Raw genomic sequence first — 20,961 nt, forward strand, 5'->3', positions numbered from 1 at the left:
TATATGAACGTTAAATTATTACCTTCAACTGTTTCCAAATCTCATCACATAATCAGGTTTTGACCAGACTTCAAACCAATGATCAGATTATTTGGCCAAACACAACCACAGACTCCCTGGAGCCAGGCCAGGGGGGGGGGGGGGGGAGCTGTAGGTGTAAACTCACCAATGAGCAACTTAATTAGGACAGGGGGGGACACACCACTATGTCTGTATGGGACGAGAATCTAATGGCTGTAGTCTCTGACAGTAAACACAATCCTCAGTGATTCATTTATTATGATTTGGTTTGACCAGCTTGATACTATGAGAGATCCATACAATGAGTTGTGATAACCTTAATGGACAACTCCCATCTGTGTCACTTCTTTTTCTTCTAACCTCCTCCCACCTTAAAATAAAAGACAGGATGATATATTCATGTTTGAATTAATCCTGCAATAAAGATAATATCATCAGCTTTATCTTTAGATATCCTGTGTTGTTGTTTGTTATGTATGCAAAGCACAGAAAGGGCAGAGTCCAGGGCTGTAGCATAGAAGATAAACTTTATTCAATGATAAATAGACTTTTATGTACATTATATACAACTTTTATATCAAATAGGCTATAATAATAACAATCACATATCAAATAAAAATAACTCTGGGTTGCACTTGTTTAGATTCTAAGTGTTTCAGTGGGAAATAGTCTTTAGTGGACAGCTCTTCAGTAGAAATGTGGGCTGTGGATCATGTGATGAGAAGGGCGCATCTGCTGCTGGAGGACCAGCGGGTAAAAGGCCGGGCCGGTCGCGGGGAAGTGGGATCGTTGTCCGGCCACGCTATGATACTGAACCGGGGGCAGACGCTGGAACATCACCTGCGGGATTTGGGGCGCGAGGTAATCCTGCACGTCCCGTTTCAGCTTCATCCTCCTGTTCTGGAACCAGGTCCTCACCTGAGACAAAGCAAAACATAAAGTTAGCATCCAGACAAATAGAATCAGGGAATCCGCCATTAAATGTTATTACACTTTGTTTGCATTGTGAGTCTCTTCTTACCTGAGTTTCTGTGAGGTTCATCTTCTGTGCTGTTTTCACTCTCTCTCCAGCATCCAGGTATTTGTGCTTGTTGAAGATCTTTTCCAGCTTGCTGATCTGCTCCGGGGTAAACTTGGTGCGCACCCGGCGCTGCGGTCCGTCTTTCTCCGTGTCGCTCCCCTCATCCACAGAGACACAATCAGAGGAAGCCGCTTCGCTCTCGTAGCCTGAGGAATACCCGCTGATCTCTGAAACTGAAGAGAGGCACACTGGTTACTAACACTGCTTGTGCGTAAGGGCGGAAGTCTTAGTTTAAAGCAGAGAGTTGGATGCTGCTACTTACTTGGTGAGGCGCAACTTGTTGGATGAAAAGGTGAGCAAAGGCTGGTGTCCTGCCTGCTGCTCTCCACTGGCTCCATGTGTTCAACGGTCTTTGATGATTTGGGTTTTGGCTGCAGGTAACCCTTGCCAAAAGTCGGCGGCCGCGGCTGCACCATGCAGGGAATGTGGGGTCTGCAGGTCGGCGCAGTTTCCACAGTTTGCGCGATGTGCTGATGGCTCTGGGCCAGCCAGTCCACAGAAAAGTATTTCACCATGTTTGCAGTGCTGTTCGGTGACCTGTAAATCCACCTAATGTCAAAGGGAGAATGTGGTGGCTGCCCCTGGCCAGGGTCAGCTTTTATAGGGCACCAGCCCTCGCTTTCAATTTGCATATGTAGAGGCCCTTGTTAACGCCTGATCGATCCCGATGATTAGGGCTTAATGGCTCGTTATTGAAGTCTTTACATATCCTGTGAGTGTGTGAAGACCTGGCGCCGCCGAGTCTGTGAGAACCCTCCTGAGCTCATACATTTGTCCGCCCCGACTGAAACCAGCAGCTTTGCAGAAACAGCTGTATCTCCTGCAGAGGTGGAGACGTCCTTTCATGTTGCTGTTGCTGCATACAGTAGCACCGGAGGAAAGGTGTCAAGAAGTTCTCTTTAGGCCTGGCTCAGTTAGGGCTCTCATTTTAAACACAAAACACGTAATTTGTTCATGACTGATCTAATGTACCCATATGAGTTATCCAACAATCCAATATATACATATTAGTTGGATAGTAACTAAATGTACTTAAAGGGCAAAACCACCGACATTAAGAATTCCTTGAACATGAACTACTATCTTTAAAAGCAGGACACCAGAGAAGTGAGTTGTGATGTCATCAAGTATACAGTCTGGAGCTGCTCCATAGACAATGCATGGGAGACCCAGAGAATGTATTTGTTTCCCTTTTTATACCCAAATGAGCTTTATTCTGTGATAGAGTGGTCAGTTGTGAAACAGAAAATGTCCACAAAAACTCCGCCTGCATCGCTTTGTGTCATCCATTACATATTTCCGAATTCATTGTCTATGGAGTAATTCCAGACATTATATTTCATAAAAAGACACATTTGAGCAGAGAGTTGTTCATGTTTAGTAATGTTTTGAACTGTCTTAGACAATAGGAATAACATTTATACATTTTGAAAATAGGCAGAGTTCCCTTTTAATTAAGTAGGCTACACATGTGATGTACTTGTACTCTACTGGAGTATTTCCATTTATGCTATTGTATACTTTATACTTTATTACATTCCAAGAGCTCATTTTGTACTCCACTATATTTATTTCACAACCATAATTACTATTCAGATTAAGAGTTTGCACAAAAACATGATCAGTTTCTGAAATATAATGCTTTTGTGACAGATTAAACCAACCTTGACCATCTGCAGGAACTGCTTACATGTTAATACATCAGTAATATGAATCCATTAGTAATATGAATCCATCAATATTATTATAACAATACCATTCTGTGTACTTTCAGTCTTGAAAGTACATGTTGTTGCCAATACATCTGTACCTTTACTTTAAAAAGTAAATATTACTTGTACAATCCAGGACTTCTACTTGTAATGAAATAGGTTTTATGGTGTGGTATTACTTTTACATGAGTACATGATGTAAATATTTCCACCACTGGGTAATATGACATATATATTTAGTTATTAAATATTTAAGGAGCAGCTCCACATTTGAGTTCTTAATCCTATGAAAAAAGAAAGACGAGGACAGCGCCACAATTTTACTTTTCAACATTTCCACCCAGTCTTCAAGGTCTTATCGTGAGTTGAGCGTCTTATTTTTAAGTACTTAATCCTAATAATAGTGATCCATGTATTACACATAGGACATTATCTATGTTGAATGATACATCTCAGCTCTCAGTTGTGCTTCAGACACACACACACACACACACACACACACAATCCTCGATGGTTTCGTATTGACTTGTCTTCGGATACCCTGGTGAGTGGTGGCGCCGGCTACCCAAGAGCCAGCATTTGGCACAGGCGCTTCAAACATTATAGATCAAAGGTATTACAGTAGCAACACAATTACGGCTGATTGTCGGCCCGTTCTCATGCAAATATGCTAAAACAAGAAGGGAGGAAGCTGGGAGAGGGGGGGGGGGGGGCTTCTTAAATTGGCTTCTCCACATACAAACGGCCGCACATATTAGACATATTAACGATAGTATAAGTATAAGTAGCTGGGTACGATCACTATGAAGTAAAGCAACACAGACTTTTCATTAGCTCAGCATGTCCAGTCCTCTCCACTGTGTTGACATAATGACTGACGGTATCCCATCATGTCTATTAGGTGCCAAATAAACCACTTTTCCAGCAGGCTGACCTGTGTGATTTTGCAGCCCGCCTCTGACAGATCTCCGCATGCAGCTGCTCGGGGACAATGCCACTAAACTGATCGTTTAGTTATATGACAGAGCAGATAAGAGGCTCTGCCTGCTTGTCTCCTTTATCGGTGATCTGTCGCTGTGGAGGCAGGAGTCCCTTCAGCCTTTTGGAGCTCTTTATCTCTGAAGCTTTGAAGATGCGCCCCGATCCCGCTAGATAACAATAAAAAGCGCCCGGGACGTCGCCTTCACACTGCGCCTATTTCCTCAGCTCTGCCTGCATGGGCTCTGTCTGTCCCAGAGGAAAGCCTGGGAGAAAGGACTGTATTCTAATTTCTGCTGCGCACTACAGCCTGGGTAAATACAAATAATCCTATATCTTTATAACTCACACAGTCAATACAAATCAATACATTTGGAATCTCTAGTGTTTTTTAAAAGCCTTTTCAGGTTAAACATGGACACGTTTACTATCCTGGGGACCCCAGGGCAGTGGTGGAAGAAGTTAGGAGGAGACTCTACAGGTGAATACGGGTAAAGATTTTAAGTAATATGCTACACATCAACATGAGACTTCGCAGGTTGATTACTTACATTAAGACAATTATTTTATCAATCAAAAGTTTTCTGAAATGTTAGGTTTAAATGTGTTAAAATTATGCATTATCTAATGCTTACCTTTGATGAATTTAGGAGAAATCTACACACACAAATACACAAAGTTAGTAGAATAACACCTACATGTGTATTTTAGATATTTTCTTTACACTATGGTCTGAAAGAAGTTATGGAAGCAAAAAATAACTCATGGGTCTCTGTAGAATGGCCCCTGTCAGCTTTGTATTATTAAAATGTATATTATTGGATTATAATTTAAATGAATACACATTTAAGATGCATTTTAAAGCTGTAGCATGGTTAAATCGAGGAAGTACTTGATGTACCGTTGGATAAAGTAATCTATTACAGTGCAGCTTTAATGACGTGGTTGAAGGTTTTGTATGTCAAATCTTAATCTGTAAAGTAGCTACAGCTGTGTGTGGATTAAAAAAGTACGATATTTCCCTCACGTAGCGAAATAGAAGTAAAAAGTCGCATGAAATGAAAATAGTCTAGTACAGTGCAAGTAAATTGTACTTAACTATAGTACTTGGGTAAACTTGTACAGGTACATTGCACCACTGCTTAAATTGTATCACTATTTTCATGAGTGATGCTTATAAATATGTGTTTCAGAAGTCCACACTGATGACAATGATGCATTACTTCTGTTTCAGAGAGCTCAGCTGTAAATTATGGTTTTATATTATGGATTTCCATCTACATCTGTACAGTTGCCAGAATGTTGAGGCAGCACCAGAGGTGTAGACAAAAAATACTTGCAACTCGACTTGTACTTTAACAACAATGACTTCACCTGAACTTGAGCCTTTTGCTTTGAAACTACTCGATACCTTCCTCCAAGAACAAAGACCTCTGTCGTTTAAAACGTGTGCCCTTCATTTACTGAATCATCCCTCTTCTTTCCAAACAGTGTCGACACTTAGTTACCCAGAAACAATTTGTTTGAACTAATTCGACAGCATCCAATCAAGTTGCAGGAGAGAACAGTGAAGGACTAATGTTACGTCACTGACAGCCAGTTGGAAAAACATGATACCAAACATATTTTCTCTGGGTACAAAACCTTCAACAAACTAAATTTCAGTATGTAAAACGTACGTGAAGAGCACATTATGACTTGTCTAGGACTCAAAAATCTGATTTATGGACTTGGGACCTGAGTAATAAAACTTGAATGACTTTGTGCCACCTCTGGGCAGCACTACCCCTCCCAAATTACAAATACGTCTATTTTGATTTATTTTAATAGATTTTTACAACAGTTTGTTCATAGCAGGTCTAATTATTTGACTATATCACTATGTATTGCATGACAAAATACTGTACATTTATTTGTCTCTAAGGCGGCTATTTAGCAAAAAATAATACATATTCGATTTCAAATCCAAAATCTCCTCCATCTAATGCACAAGACAAAACGTTGAGTAAGTAAAGCCAATATCAACAACATTCAAATATAATGTCCAAATGTTATAACCAGGTTATGAAGCGTCTTTGTCTTCAGGTGTTGTATACTGGCTTCACATGTTTTAACCATCACACCACAGCAAATCCTCCAGTGATAATTAAGAGGAGGAAACGCCATACAGTTAACTATGAGGTCGTTAGCATCCTCTTTATTTCCCCACAGGAGGAGAGGCAGAGCAGCTTCAGCTCCTCCCAACACATTCCACATCCCCTGACAGACGTAACCGACTGTAACCTGCCACACAGCCATTCTATCACGGATATGGTCTGACAATAATACACTTTGGCAAGAGAAGGCTTACAAAATCTCATTTATTTGGCTAAATTAAGCAAATCTTCAGAGCACGTCACATTCCATCTCCACGGTGTGTTTCACGGCAGAACACCCCGGAGAGAGAGAGCGGGCAGGAAAATAGAAAAATAGACTGAACATCATTCCTCTAATCACATTTTGCACACAGATATCTCGTTATCATTTTCTCTGTAATGCTCAGATATTGTTAGGACAGTAGGCTCGTCCAGCAACACACTGTTGATAATAAAATGCAATTATTTCACATTGTGCTGTTTGAATGGGATTAATATTAGATATTCATTTACCAATCTAGTCATAAAAATCTAATTTGGTAAATGAACAAACCCTGTGTTGTAGGTTAAGCAAACCATATGACAAATAAACACAAAATAATACAATATTTTGGCTTGTTTCTTACAAGTCAAACATATTTCAGCAACATCAAATAGATTTTATAACTGCTCAGGGGGGGGTTTGAAACTTGGTCTTGAACATAGACTATATGAAGTGGACTTAGTTTGTGTGAGGTCTGTGGACCACCGTTTTGAAGCCTTGAGTTTGGCATTTTGGCATCTTAAGTATTGCTAAGTACATCCTAATGCTGAACAAGACATTTTCAGGCAACCAAAATGTTAAAATTAACTTTCATAATCTAAAAACACACTGAGAAAGGGTAAAAGTTCTATGATGAAAACATGGAAAACACCGACACTGGACAATACCTAAGTCAATACCAGTAAATCACAAGGTAGCCACAACCTAACGCATACCCTATCTATCTATATTATACTTTTTTTTTAACTAAATGAACATCATGCTGTAATGAAGAATACTTGAAACTAATGATTGAGACCATACTCATCAGGAAAATGTTTACTGAGGTAAATAATCAAGTGAGAAGTCATTTTCTCATAGACTTCTGTAAAGTCAGACTACTTTTTGCAACCCTGCTGTCCATTGGAAAGAATGCAGGTTTAAGGCACTTCTGCATTGGCTTCACTTTCAGAGCCAGAAGCTGCCTCCACCCTTCTTCCAGACAGGGCATCAAGATTAGGTAACACGGTGCCAGAACACTCCATCAGAACCGGTTGTGAAATGGTTGAACAGCTTTGAATTCAGAGGGGGGGATGCATCCGATGATTTCTGAAACCGACATTTTGACGAGTTCTTCTTCTGGTATCACCTGGCTCTCAGAGCCAAGATAGAAACTCTGAGAGGCTGTACTTAGACATTAGTGCTTTCAGTATGTAAACATGCTAACAATAAGCATGCAAAATGCCGTTTACCATGTTCATGAGCTTAGTTTAGCTTTTTAGCATGCTAACTGCTAATTAGCAACGGAAGTTGATGAGAATGTCATTCATTTTGCAGATATTTAGTAATAAATCAGTATTGGACAAAATACATTTTTGATCTGAAGATGGTGGTGAATGAAAAGTGAAGTGATCACCGGAGTTGTTACAATTTATGCTGAGTGGGACATGATTATCAGAACTAAATTGCATGGCAATCCATCCAAGAGTTGTCGAGACATTTAACTGAAAACTACGAATGTGAATCTCATGGTCACGCCAGAGGAAGAGTCGAGGGATCATCAAAGTCATTTGGATTCCTCCTCGAGGGACCATGAATATTTGCACAACATTTCATGGATTTCCATGTTGTTGAGATATTTCTGTCTGGACCAGGAAGGTGGACCGATGGACAGATGGACGGACATCGCCATCCCTAGAGTCTTTGCTAAAAACGCAGTATTCCACCTAAGGGACCTCATCGTGCCAGTTGATATTGTGATTTAGTGGTGCATGTTCCCAAACAAAGTTACATTTGATCATATTACCACATTGCTCCGCAGTGAACCGTGTGGCTTTTGGGGGTCCGTGGGGTCTCGGGCAATGGTGCAGTTGCCACCTTTGCCCATGTTGGTAAACCCAGCCTTGATGTTGGACATGCAGTCTGCATTGCTGCCATGTCAATCGTATGAGGCCTTAAAAGCTTAAAAGCTAAAATTAGAGGGTCAATTCACAAATAATGATCAAGATTTTTAAATTTTCGAGCTGAGAAAGAATCATTGCAACTCCTAAACGTTGCCCATTACTTCTCTTTGTGGAATAAAAATGCCTAACTGATTTGTGAGGGAAACTACCCGTGTAATAAATAAACAGTAATATATTCTAAATTGATTTATTGACTTAAGTTAAGGGACATTTGACATTGACTGTACATATGACAGCAGAAAAGGTTTCCCAGTCCACAAGGCTCTGCTGCCAGGACCACAGAGGCATCTGAGGGTCTAGGCCTGGGCACGGAGCCTCAGACATGAGGTGTTGACCTGGTGGTGGTGACTCGCTCTTGGCTGTGAGATGTGACTGGAGCAGGGCTCATTGGAAAGTGGCCTTAACCCTCCTCAGCGTGTCCTGGATCTTCCGTGTTTGTCGCTCGCTGGACTGCTGGAAGTTGGCATCGTTGTCGCCGGCCAAGAGGTGGGTGTCAGAGGTGGCGAGCCAGGCGATGCGGCGCCGAAGGTAGGCCTGCAAATCCCGGTCGGGGCTGTAGGGGTATACAGCCTCCTGGAAGGCGTGGACCTGACTCACAACCTTTGCTATGCTCCTTGAGCCAAGGACGGATGGATGAAAGGGGAATAAAGAGCAGAAGGAAAAGTGAAAACATGAAACGCATTTATATCTAGGTACAAATTACACTCAAGTTTCCTTCCTGGCAGCATCATCCGCCATGTCTGTGACCTGATTTGGAGAGAGCGGGGATAACCCTGAGTCCACAGTAACCAGCTGTGTCTCTGCCTTTCCCTGCTAGATCTCCTGACCCCAGCATCTGGCTGCAGCCAGTAGCCTCTCAGCATCTGTCCCCAAAATCTCTTTTCCAATCAAACCCCATCCCACCGGCGCCATCTGGTGCTACACTGGCACCCCTACCAACAACCCAAATCCAACAGCTGTGCCATTACCATCCAACCGCCACTTGTTGTGACCTCAGCATCTGGTCAGCCATATTGGAGTGAAGGAGAAGGACACAGGAGCGAGTTGGCCGACTTTGTGGAAGATGGATTCTTGGAGAGTGGGAGCTCATTTTCAGTTAATGACACTAACTGTTTATTTATTGTGTCACTGCAAAGAGAGGTATATCAGGCTAATGCTGCTCAGAATGCATTGGTATTTGTGTGTGTTAAAAAATACGATATAACACAAAAGGTCTTCATTTAAATCATATATTGCAGAGCGGAGACAAATTTGGTTTTGAATGAAGTTGCACTGCGCAAGATTTTCTTTTGGACTTCTTTACCTTTTATTGTGGAGCAGATGTTTTTGCCTTTTGCTTGTTTTGATGAGAGGTTCATTTCCATCAAATGTCTGCATGAGGTTCATTAAATCAGACAAACAATCCAGGACTATTTATTCTAATTAATTACTAACAATTAACAAATACAAATTCTAAATTATATTATAGTTATGATACTATTGATAATATAACAAAAATCATCTAGTTAGGTGATTATTTGGGAGATGAATTTGATGCGTGAATGGAGAATGACTCATGTGGAGCCGACTCACTTTCATTCTCTCTGTCAGTATTAAAGTCCTTTACTGTAACCACTTGTCTTGTTAGCAGCCAGATCAGAGGGACGACAGTGAACATGAAAATAATGTTACGATCATCAGAGTGCTAAGATGAGCATCAATGCTCTAGAAAATTAAAGGATTGTCTTTTAATCCGATACCGGCGGTAGGCGTGTAAATGTAAACTGATCGGGAATTAGAGGTTTTACATTTTTGCTGTCACCGCTAACTTGTTTTCAGCTTGTGAGTGTGTGAGTGTGTGAGTGTGTGTGTGTGAGTGTGTGTGTATGTGTGTATCATCATGGTAACATGTGCTTCTTACGGTAGCAGAACTACCACCGAGGAGGTTTTGAGTACTTTTCCTGGTGTCTATATTTCTTTCTTTCTTTGCCCCCCACTTTAAGCCCCTGGCCCGATTTGGAATCACAAAACTTTACAGGTCTGTTGTTGAGATCTAAATGAAGGCTCAAGGGCGGTCGTCACAAGATGGTCTCTTGTTTGATTTAATTTTGTTTTATTCATCTATCCATGCACATGTACACTAAAGGTATCAAAGTAAGGTAGAGAAGTAAAAAGGACAACACATGGTTTGATATAGTGTTGCTGTTGTTAAGCATGGCATACATTCAAGCCTTTTCTCAGCTTTTTTTAATTCTCCGTTTACCGTGAAGGCATGCAAGAAAAGTGCGAGGGTTTCTTCAAGAATTCAAGCTAACACAGGGGGAGTAATAGATATAGAAAATGGTCATTTTGTGGGTGAATTAATCCTTTAAGGCCAATAGCAGCTTAATACAGATGTACCCCTCACCTGAGCTTGGTCCACTTGTAAGCTCCAGTAGTGAGTGTGAACGCTCCGATCTCCAGCTGCTGGACGTGCATGGCCAGGATGTGCGCTGACGGCAGGGTGGGCCTTCTCCTCGTGTGGTCTGCCCCCATCAGACACAGGTCGTCACTCTTTAGAAACACCTGAATATATCCGCGCAGTAAAGACATTAATAGGCAGTAATAAGCATGTCCGATGAAGCAGTGTGATACGATTGAAAGACTTTGATTTCTAACACATTTAAACTCTTTACCTTTCAATGCCAAGAGAGCAAAACATATTCTTTTTTACAAGCTTAACGGGGAAGTTGGAAAGAGAGTGATGCATGTTGTTTGATGCATCCGGTTCTATTGGGGGTCACTTTCAGAAGCAGAGCCAGCTGTAAGCTCTCAGCACACAGGCGAGTTGCTTGGAGCTGTTTTTCTATTGATTTGTTTGCCCTGCAGCCCAGTTTCACAATATGTGACCAGCCTAGCCTTCAGTTACAAACAACATATGTGTGTGCTTGCCGAAACACACCTACCTGCACAGCTCGTAGCTCCTCCAGGATCTCACACACCTTGGAAGACAGATGTTTCCAAGCCTGTTGGCAAGAGAGGAGGAAGTTTTATTTAGAAGCTCCAAAAGGAAGACTAATTATAACCTGGCTTCAACGCAACACAAGAGTCAATGAGTATAACCCATGGACATATGGAAATTTCTTATACATTCTCAACACTGGTGTCTTTTGTGTGTGGGATTTTTAAACGACTCCTATTCATGGACCACATTCCTCCTCACTGTGGTCACACTTTCTACATCCTATTTGAATGCATTAATGCAAATTTCTCATTTGTGAAACTAATTAAACACCACCCAATTCTATCACAGCTAAAGAAAAACATTTAGCTGGAGGGCATCTGACTTATTGCAGAAAGAGTTTGTATGAGGACGGGATTTATGAGATGCAGCCTTACTGGTAATTGCCTGACAATCACGTTCTCCAGACCTCCGAGGACCTGTATGGCTGTGGCAAAGTTCCTTGATTCGTAGCAGTGTTTTCCTATCCACAGATACTTGGTCAGCAAAGCAACTTGTGTCTGCAAGAGAGGAGAGCTTGCAATGAAAACAAAAAAAAGGCAAAATGCAAAAATCTAGTAGTGTTTTTTTAATATATTTCATTACTGTTTATTCATGAAAAACAGAAGTCCCATGTCACAAAAGACTAAATATAGTATGATAAGAAAATGGCTGTATCTCGGAAATGTACATGGAGCGCAATCAAGTATTGGGTATCCATGAACTCACAACAAGTTTAATATCAAAGATATGTACATACAGCGTAAAACAAAAAACACAATGTTCGCAGTTTTCCTCATTTTTCAAAAATCCTGACTTTGACTATTGGTAAAAGTGTGAATTTTTTCATTAATCTAAAAATATCAAAGTTGTTCTGTTAGACACTTGTCCAAAGTTTGTCAGTACCAGATTTAAAGACTTTAGCCGGATCAGGACAAATGCTGAGGTATTTTTACTTATCATACTAAATCCAGTCTTTGGGCACCAATGAGTTACTAAAGAAGTGTTTCAGCATTTGAGACCCATATGTTCAGTTCCTTACTGTTTACAAACTGTTCATCCATGAGACTAGTGAAGCATCACATATGGGGGAAGTCTGCGACTGACATGAGAGTCCGTGTACGATGAGAAATCAAAGCTCAGGCAGTGACAGTAACGGCTGCCTTTGGTTTTTTATTTCCCAGCTACTATTACATTCATGAGTTACGTCTCCTCTCACCTTGATGGAGTCACAGATGACTATTTCAGCAGAGATCCAGTTAGCAACACTGTCAGCATATGTGAGCAGCTGCTGGAGGAAGCTGTCTGTTGGCGTCTCCTCACAGACAAGTAGACTGCTGCCCTCTGCTGGCGGGACATGTTTGGACACATTCCTGGTGGGGGGAGGGGGAAGGGGGGCGGGGGGGATAATCAACTATCAGACACTTTTGTAATTGATTAATTGTTTTCGTGATTTATCAAGCAACTATGGCAAACATGTGCTGGTTGAAGATTTTCAAATGTGAGGTATGCTTCTTTTCTTCTTTTTGTCTTTGGGTCATTTCTTGTTAAACTAAATGACAGATACAAACTAAAACAACATTTTCACACCTTATGCTATAAGACAAATGACATAATCCATTAAATTTCACTACATTAAATTCTATTGATTCATTTAAAAATAAAATTGATTTATAAAATTGTTTGTTTTAAGATTGTATCTGAGGGTTCATTAGTAAGTGAGGACTCATTTATACAAATGATGTGTTGTACTATGAGACTAGTGATATGTGCGCATGTCTATAAAAGCATTATAAACATACTTATGTTGCATTATAATCTGCTTAAGCACTTATAATTATTTGTAATGCTTTGGAACAATAATCACAAAACACTATAAAACATTTCATAATGACTCATAAAGTCAAGCATCATAATACTTCATAATTGCTGGTAATCTTTTTATAATGCATTTTATTATGTGGTCATTCTAAGTGGTCACTGTTTGCTTTAAGTAAAATGAAACAATGAGAATTATTATCAAAGATTGAAACTAAAAGACTTTCATAAGTACAGTATGTATAGCATTTTTGTCGAGGGCCAGATTTGATTAAAAATGTTTATATCTAACAGACTCTGCTGCAGATACATAAGGATAGTTCTCTGTTCCTTTCATTATATATATATATATATATATATATATATATATATATATATATATATATATATATATATATATATATATATATATATATATATATATATATATATATATATATATATATATATATATATATATATATATATATATATATATATTATATATATTATATATTATATTGACACGCATGTCACCAAGTAAACCTCACAATGTGCAGAAGGGGAAACAGAAACTGTACTAGACTGTATACTGTATAAACTCTGTACAGACAGGTGAGGGAAAACCCCCAGAATAAATCAGAGGAGAAACATACAGGACACAATAAATAGAAATGATGTGAATCATATGTTATGGCCTTCAGAGCTCTCAACCCAAGTGAACACCTATGGGAGATTTAGGAGCAACGCACCACCATCATCAAAATGCATATTTTTTGGAATAATGCTGTTGATCCCTCCTTGAGAGGCACTGACAATGTATTCCAATGTATCGATTTGTAAGCAACACATTGTGTAAGGCTAGAACATTATACTTACTTGTTTGGGGTTGACACTTTGTCTTTGACTCCTTGTATTCTAGAGTTGAGAAAATGAACTGGATGACATCCTTGGAACATTTCCTTCAATACAAAAGGTGTAAGCTCAGTGTTAGATCAGGAGTTTACAGAACGCATCAGGCTCTTACTTTGCATTAATTGAGACATGTCTCCCTCTAGTGGTGAGAAGACACAACAACAACTTGAGTGCAGAGTGTGGGGGGGAGTGGACCTGTGTACCTGCTGCAGGAGGGTGAGCTGCTGGGTTATGTGCTGTGCGCTGCAGTCATTCTTGCTGAAGGGGAGTCGCTCCTCGCTGGGCAGGCAGACGTTGGAGAGGTCATCCACTGGGGAGCCGTAGCAAGGCATAGGCAGGGCTGTAGCGATGGAGAAGGCCTTGTCTTTAGGCAGGGATGCAGAGGGCTCCACTACTCTGGGGAATCTCCACTGAAGAGTTGAGCGAGAGGTTTGATAACAGAGGATGCATGCTCTGAATTATGTAAACACAGGTAGGGCTGCAGCTAACGATTATTTCCGATGAATAGTCAGGAAAAAAAAGAGAAACATTAAAGTCCAAGGTGATGTCTTTAAGGGCCTTTTCACATCTCGTGTTTCTGTTACATTGTATACATTTGATCCGATTAGTTTTGATTTCACATTGCAATTATCATTTCTACGCTGGGTCTTGCGATTGTCTCTCTCTCTCTCTCTCTGTCTCTCTCTCTGTGTCTCTCTCTCTGTGTGTCTCTCTCTCTCTCTCTCTCGGTGCATGCTGGGAGTTTGGTTGTGTGAGTGAGACGCTGAGCGGTTGCTAATTCGATACTTTCTTTTTCTTTCTTTATTTAATAATGGGTTTTGATTTAACTTAGTTCATTGGTGACAGTTTGATTTAGTTTACTTTTTGGTGCGTTTGGGTGGATAGTCGGGGTGCTCTTGGGTGTTTTTCTCCTGCCGGTGTTCTGCCGGCCGGCGTCTGACGTCATGGCAAATGGAGACTATACCAAGCTAACGAGGAAGCACGGGATCAAAATATCAGCCGGCTTCCCGTGTAGCGTTGAGGAGATCGGGTTAGCTGTGGGAGACAAGGTCGGACATGGCAGTGTGAAGTCTCTGGCGCGGATGAACGGGGCAGTTGTCATCTTCCTGGACCAGGTGGAGCGGGTGCACCGCGTCATCGAGACAGGTATTACGGTGAGCGGAGTGTTTGTGCAGGTGATGCCACTCACTCTGCCCGCAACCAAAGTGGTAATATCAAATGTCCCTCCGTTCATAACCGATGAGTTTCTCAGCAGAGAACTATCCAGACACGGGAAAGTTGTTTCCCCGGTAAAAAAGATTCTGTCTGGATGTAAATCTCAGTTGCTGAAGCACGTAGTGTCTCACCGAAGACAGCTCTATATGATACTTAATAACCGAGATGCGGAGCTCAACCTCCGCTTCCACGTTAAAGTAGATGATTATGAATACGTGTTATTTGCAACTTCATCGGTCATGAAATGTTTTGGTTGCGGGGAGGAGGGACACACCGCGAGAGCCTGTCCGAAGCGCGGGGGTCCAGCTCCGCCGGATCCTGGAGGAGCGGCTGCCGCCCGGGGCTCTCGCCGGCCGGGGGGCTCTTCGCCGGGAGAAGCCGCGGCTTCGGAGGAGGGCTCTCCGCTGGGGCGGCCGGTGGCCGCTCCACGCACCGCGCCAGGACGCGCAGCTGCTGTGTCCAGCTTTGTACACGGGATAGGTGGTGTTAATTCACTTGGTGTGGTGGAAAAAAATGGGGAAAAAAAACAAAAAAAACAGGGAGAGGAAGTGCAGGGGGTGTCAGGTGGTATGGGAGGAGAAGAGGTAGAGGAGATGGGTGCTGTAGTAGAGATGGGTGGTGGGGAAGAGGTAGGTGGTACAGAGGAGGTTGGTGAGATGAGAGTAGAAGATTTAAAGGAGGTAAGTGATGTAGCAAAAGAGGGGGGGGATGCAGAGGAGGTGAGTGTAGTAGGAGTAGGAGAGGTAAAGGAGGCAAGTGAGGCAGAGGAGGTGAGTGAGGTAAGGACAGAAGAGGAAAAGGAAGCGGGCGATGTAGTTGAGGAAATGGGTGGTGTAGAAGGAGAGAGGACAGGAAAAATACAGGTTCCGTGGAGTGAGCAGGTAGAAGAGGCAGAGATGGAGGAAGAGGTTAAAAAAAACAAAACCTGCCACAAAACGGAAAAAGAAAAGTCAGAGTGCATCCAGTGATGCCAAGAATAGTAAAGTCGGGGAGGAAGGACAGACAGGCAGGAAGCAGGGACAGGCAGAAGACAGTGCTAGTGAAGAGGAGTGTGTGTCAGACAGCAGCAACATCCCTGGTTTTACTCTGACCAACAGCCAGAAAACAAAAATGTACTCAGTTGAAATGTTGAAAGTTTTCCTCCAACACACAAAAAACCAACACGGAGTAAAAGTGGAGGATTATTTTCCGGATTTACTCGTTTTTATTAGCTCAAGCAGATTCCATATGAGCCAAAAAGAGTCTGGCCTCATTGAGCAGGAGGTTTATAGATTAAAAAAACTGGTGCTTAAAGTAAAAAAACAAATAAACAGTGATGATGGGGGTCTTAATTAATTAATTTGTTTTTATTTTTTCTTATTTTAACATGTCAGCCATGGATACTTTTAAAGTGGGTGTTTTAAATGTGAACGGAGCCAGAGTTTTTAAAAAAAGGACACAAATTTATGAAACTGCAAAATTAAAACACATTGATGTCCTTTTTTTACAGGAGACGCACAGCGACGGCTCTAACGAGATAGACTGGAGGAGGGAGTGGGAAGGGGAAGTCATTTTAAGCCACAACACATCTCTTAGTGGAGGAGTGGGCTTCCTCTTCTCCAAATCTTTTACTCCAGTCTCACTGGAGGTCGAGCATTTTATCGAGGGGAGGTTGCTTTTAGTAAAAGCCCGGTTTGACCTTTTTAATGCCGTTTTTATAAATGTGTATGCCCCAACAATCGGTGCAGAGAGGAAGTTGTTTTTACAAAAAATTAATGATGTTTTAAATAGCTGTGCCTCGGAGGATTTTTTATTCTTGGGGGGGGATTTTAACTGTACAGAAAATGCTTTTTTAGATCGGAACCATGCAGAAACGCATCCAGCGTCCCAGCATGTTCTGAGGCAGCTGGTCCGCTCTCATGGTCTGGTGGATGTATGGAGGAGGATGAACGCAGAGGCTAAACAATACACATGGTCCCACTGCAGAGGGAATAGGATTTCCTCTGCCAGGTTAGATCGTATTTATTGTTTTAAACATCATTTTAACATTTTTAAAATGTGTAATATTATACCTGTTGGTTTTACAGATCACTCTTTGCTTTTATATAATGTTTTTATAAGAAATGTGTTGCCAAGAAGCGCATACTGGCACTTTAACTCAGTTTTAACATTTGATAAAAATTTTAGAGAAGCTTTTATTTATTTCTGGAGTGTTTTTAGGCAAAGGAAGAGTGATTTTAACAGTCTTAGGCAGTGGTGGGACCATGGTAAGACTGAAATTAAAATGCTTTGTCAGCAGCACACCCTCAATGTCACACATGACATCACCAGATCTATGAAAGACCTGGAGGGTGATATAGTGGAACTAGAACAAATAAGTGAGTCCACAGGAGATCGAGGATATATTGAAATCCTCAAAGTAAAAAAAAATGGCATTAGCCGACCTGCTAGACGTTAAAGTCCAGGGCGCATTGGTCCGGTCCCGGTTCCAAAACGCCACCGAAATGGATGCTCCATCCAGTTTCTTCTTCGGCCTGGAGAAGAAGAACGGACAGAAGAGGGTAATCCACTCACTGCTCTCAGTCACAGGGCAAGAGATAACGGAACCAAGCCAGATCAGAACACGGGCTGTGAGTTTTTATTCCTCCCTATACTCGAGTGAGTACGAGGGGGAGGAAACGTTTTTAGAGGGGTTTTTAGGGGGACTACCTCAGGTAGCAGAGCAAACCAACTCACAGCTGGAGGGGCCGTTGACCACACGGGAGCTACAGGCTGCTCTGCAAAAAATGCAAGGACGGCGGGCTCCCGGCATCGACGGCCTCACTGTTGAGTTTTTTAAAGCATATTGGGACATTTTAGCAACAGATCTTTTAGATGTTTTTAACGAGAGTCTGGCCTCTGGTTCCATGCCGATGTCCTGCCGCAGGGCCGTGATAACGCTCCTGCCCAAGAAAGGAAACCTGCAGGACATCGGAAACTGGCGCCCTGTGTCTTTGCTGTGTGTGGATTACAAGCTTCTGTCCAAAGCTCTGGCCACCAGGCTGGGGGGGGCTATGGAGCAGGTCATCCACCGGGACCAGACCTACTGTGTGCCCGGCAGGTCCATGGTAGACAATGTCTACCTAATTCGAGATGTTTTGGAGGTCTCCAGCTCATTGGGCTTTGATACTGGTCTGATTTCTCTAGACCAGGAAAAGGCTTTTGACCGCGTTGAACACAACTTCCTCTGGAAAGTAATGGAGAAGTTTGGGTTCAGCGCTGGTTTCATAGGCAAGATCAAGGTGTTGTACAGTGAAGTTGAGAGTGTGCTGAAGTTTAATGGTACTCTGTGTGCTCCTTTTAGAGTGTGTAGAGGGGTCCGGCAGGGCTGTGCTCTGTCGGGGATGCTCTATGCGCTCTCCCTGGAACCTCTCCTCTGCGAAATACGCTCCAACCTACAAGGTCTGGTTTTACCTGGTTTTAATAGCAGATTTGTTTTATCCGCATACGCAGATGATATTATTGTTTTTATTAAAAGCCAGAGAGATGCGGACATTTTAACAGATATAGTAGATAGTTTTAGTGTAACATCGGCGGCGAAGGTAAATTGGAAGAAAAGTGAGGCCCTCGCTGTCGGGGAGTGGCGTGGCGGTCTCCCAGTTCTTCCCCAGAGCCTCACCTGGAGAACTGACGGCCTGAAATATCTCGGCGTGTTTTTAGGAAAATAAATTATTGTCCAGAAGAACTGGGAGAACGTCACAGAAAAGATTCAGGGAAAGCTTTCCAAGTGGAAGTGGCTGCTCCCTCAGATGTCTTTTAAAGGTAGGGTTTTGGTTTTAAACAACCTTGTAGCATCCCAATTGTGGCACCGTCTAACCTGTGTAGACCCTCCCTCAGGCCTTTTAGCAAAACTACAGAAAGAAATGGTAGATTTTTTTTGGGATGGTCTACACTGGGTGCAACAGGGGGTGCTGTTTTTATCCAGAGAGGAGGGGGGACAGGGCCTTGTCCACCTGGCCAGCCGAACAGCCACTTTTAGACTTCAGTTTTTACAAAAATATCTTACCGGCCCGGCTGATTTGGTGTGGAGAGATGTGACCAGCTGCATTCTCAGACGTGTAAATAACCTGGGGCTGGATGCTGCTCTGTTTTTAACTGATTCTAATTTTTTAAAGTTAAATGGGCTGCCTCCTTTTTATCAGGGTGTTTTTAAGTCTTGGGCCCTTTTTAATCATAAAAGGTGTCCAATGTCGGACTCTCTGCACTGGTTGTTGAAGGAGCCTTTGATTTACAGAGCCAGGCTGGATGTCAGCAGCAGCAGCACACCCAGCCTGATGGTGGCGCTCTGCAGGTCCAAAACCCTGTGCTTGCAGCAACTGGTGGATGCAGTGGGGCCGGCGCTGAGTGATGCCCGAGCCCTGGGCTTGCTGCTGGGTCTGACCTCCGTTTGAGTGGCTGAGAGGATTCTGGAGCTGTGGAGCCAGAGGCTATCGGGGAAGGAGAAGAGAACAATAAAAGACTACAGTGACGGGAAGGCTTCTCCAGACCCAGCAGACCCTTTTCCAGAGATCAACCTGAGCCCAGGGCTGGGAGTACTGACCGGTCCCCTGCTCAAGGTCACCAACCCGGCAGGACTGACGCTGCACAGAGCCGACAAAAAGACTCTATGTATGAACTGTGTAAAAAGCTCCTAAATTTCCTCTCGGGAGAGGCAAAAATGGCCATCTATATCAGCAGGAAAAACAGAGTTGAGAACAGAGAGGGGCAGGAGGCCAAGACAGTGCGGCTGTGTAATATCAGGGCAAGACTCTGGCTTGATTTTAGGTTTCACAAACATACCGGGGATCTCGACACTTTTAAAAAACGTTGGTGTTTTAAAAATATTATCTGCACTGTGAACAATGAATGTTTACACTTTGCACAGGTTTTTATTGGATAATTTTTATATATTTATAAATGTATATTTTTTGATATGATAATATGATTTTTCGTTACACTTTATGAGTAAACTGTTTGTTTTAAGAATATGTAAATAAAGTGTTTTTGAAAAATCAAAGTCTCTCTCTCTCTCTCTCTCTCTCTCTCTCTCTCTCTCTCTCTCTCTCGCTCTCTCTCTCTCTCTCTCGCTCTCTCGCTCTCTCTCTCGCTCTCTCTCTCTCTCTCTCTCTCTCTCTCGCTCTCTCTCGCTCTCTCTCTCGCTCTCTCTCTCTCGCTCTCTCTCTCTCTCGCTCTCTGTCTGAACTTCCTGTAATTGGTCTGAAAGTCCAAACCATCACAAAAATATTTTCCTCTTTTCATCAGAGGTTAGGCTGTTTGGTCTGGGAGAGGTTTCACACCTGTAATTAAGGTAATAAATAAACTGAAAAGTCTGGAAGTTCGGACTAACAGAGGCAGGTGTGAAAGGGCCTTAAATGTCTTGTTTTGTCAGTCCAAAACAGTCCAGTTTAATATAATATAAAACAGGAAAAATGTGGGAAATGTCCATATTTGACAGGATATGGAGATTTCAGATAATCATGGCCTAAACTGCAAATGTATAAATATAATACATGTATTGTAGTTGACCACTACAGATAATCTTAACAGATTAGGAAGAACAGAGTTACTGTTTTCTTAGCTTGTCACCATATTATACTGACCTTTCTCTCAAGATCCTCAGTAGACGAATGCACACACATGAAATCATCATCCTCCTCAAGCCTGATGAGGCTTCCTCTTCCTTGGCTCCAAGTCGTACAAGGAGGGTTGTGGAGAGCAGCAAGAAAGGCCTCTCCTCGGCTGTCTACAGGAATTACCTGAGGGAAACAAGCACAGGATGAGGCAACTACAAGTAATGCAGACATTGTATGTTTCACCCATTTCCCACTGGACGAAAAAAAACTTGGGTTTTTGTTTTTGAAAGGTTGCAATCGACATTCATCCCGGGACTCTGCAGTATTAACGGGTATTTATCAGCAGAAAGACATACGCATCTACTGGCAATGG

The 20,961-nt window shown here is 42.2% G+C and overlaps 2 protein-coding genes across 4 annotated transcripts in view; both read right to left on the reverse strand.

Annotated features, from left to right (window-relative positions):
• Positions 1–641: 641 nt before the first annotated feature.
• vox (ventral homeobox) lies at positions 642–1,991 on the reverse strand. Its single transcript, XM_029450298.1, has 3 exons — positions 1,365–1,991; positions 1,043–1,275; positions 642–939 (listed from the first exon to the last, which is right to left on the reverse strand). Exons 1-3 carry the CDS (start codon positions 1,732–1,734, stop codon positions 709–711), a joined length of 834 nt encoding a protein of 277 aa, XP_029306158.1. The 5' UTR covers positions 1,735–1,991; the 3' UTR covers positions 642–708.
• A 4,142-nt stretch (positions 1,992–6,133) lies between these two features.
• The window catches only part of kndc1 (kinase non-catalytic C-lobe domain containing 1), a 53,757-nt gene continuing 38,929 nt past the window's right edge, over positions 6,134–20,961 (reverse strand). For all 3 annotated transcript variants that reach the window (XM_029449756.1, XM_029449758.1, XM_029449757.1), the window contains exons 24-31: positions 20,616–20,771; positions 14,007–14,213; positions 13,768–13,850; positions 12,311–12,464; positions 11,490–11,612; positions 11,057–11,116; positions 10,519–10,676; positions 6,134–8,745 (exon numbers count right to left, since the gene is read on the reverse strand). In XM_029449756.1, the coding sequence (XP_029305616.1) occupies positions 8,517–8,745; positions 10,519–10,676; positions 11,057–11,116; positions 11,490–11,612; positions 12,311–12,464; positions 13,768–13,850; positions 14,007–14,213; positions 20,616–20,771 (1,170 nt within the window). In that variant the 3' untranslated portion in view covers positions 6,134–8,516. The remainder of the gene's footprint in view (positions 8,746–10,518; positions 10,677–11,056; positions 11,117–11,489; positions 11,613–12,310; positions 12,465–13,767; positions 13,851–14,006; positions 14,214–20,615; positions 20,772–20,961) is intronic.

Source organism: Cottoperca gobio, chromosome 15, assembly GCF_900634415.1.
Source record: "Cottoperca gobio chromosome 15, fCotGob3.1, whole genome shotgun sequence".
Classification (NCBI taxonomy): Eukaryota; Metazoa; Chordata; class Actinopteri; order Perciformes; family Bovichtidae; genus Cottoperca; species Cottoperca gobio.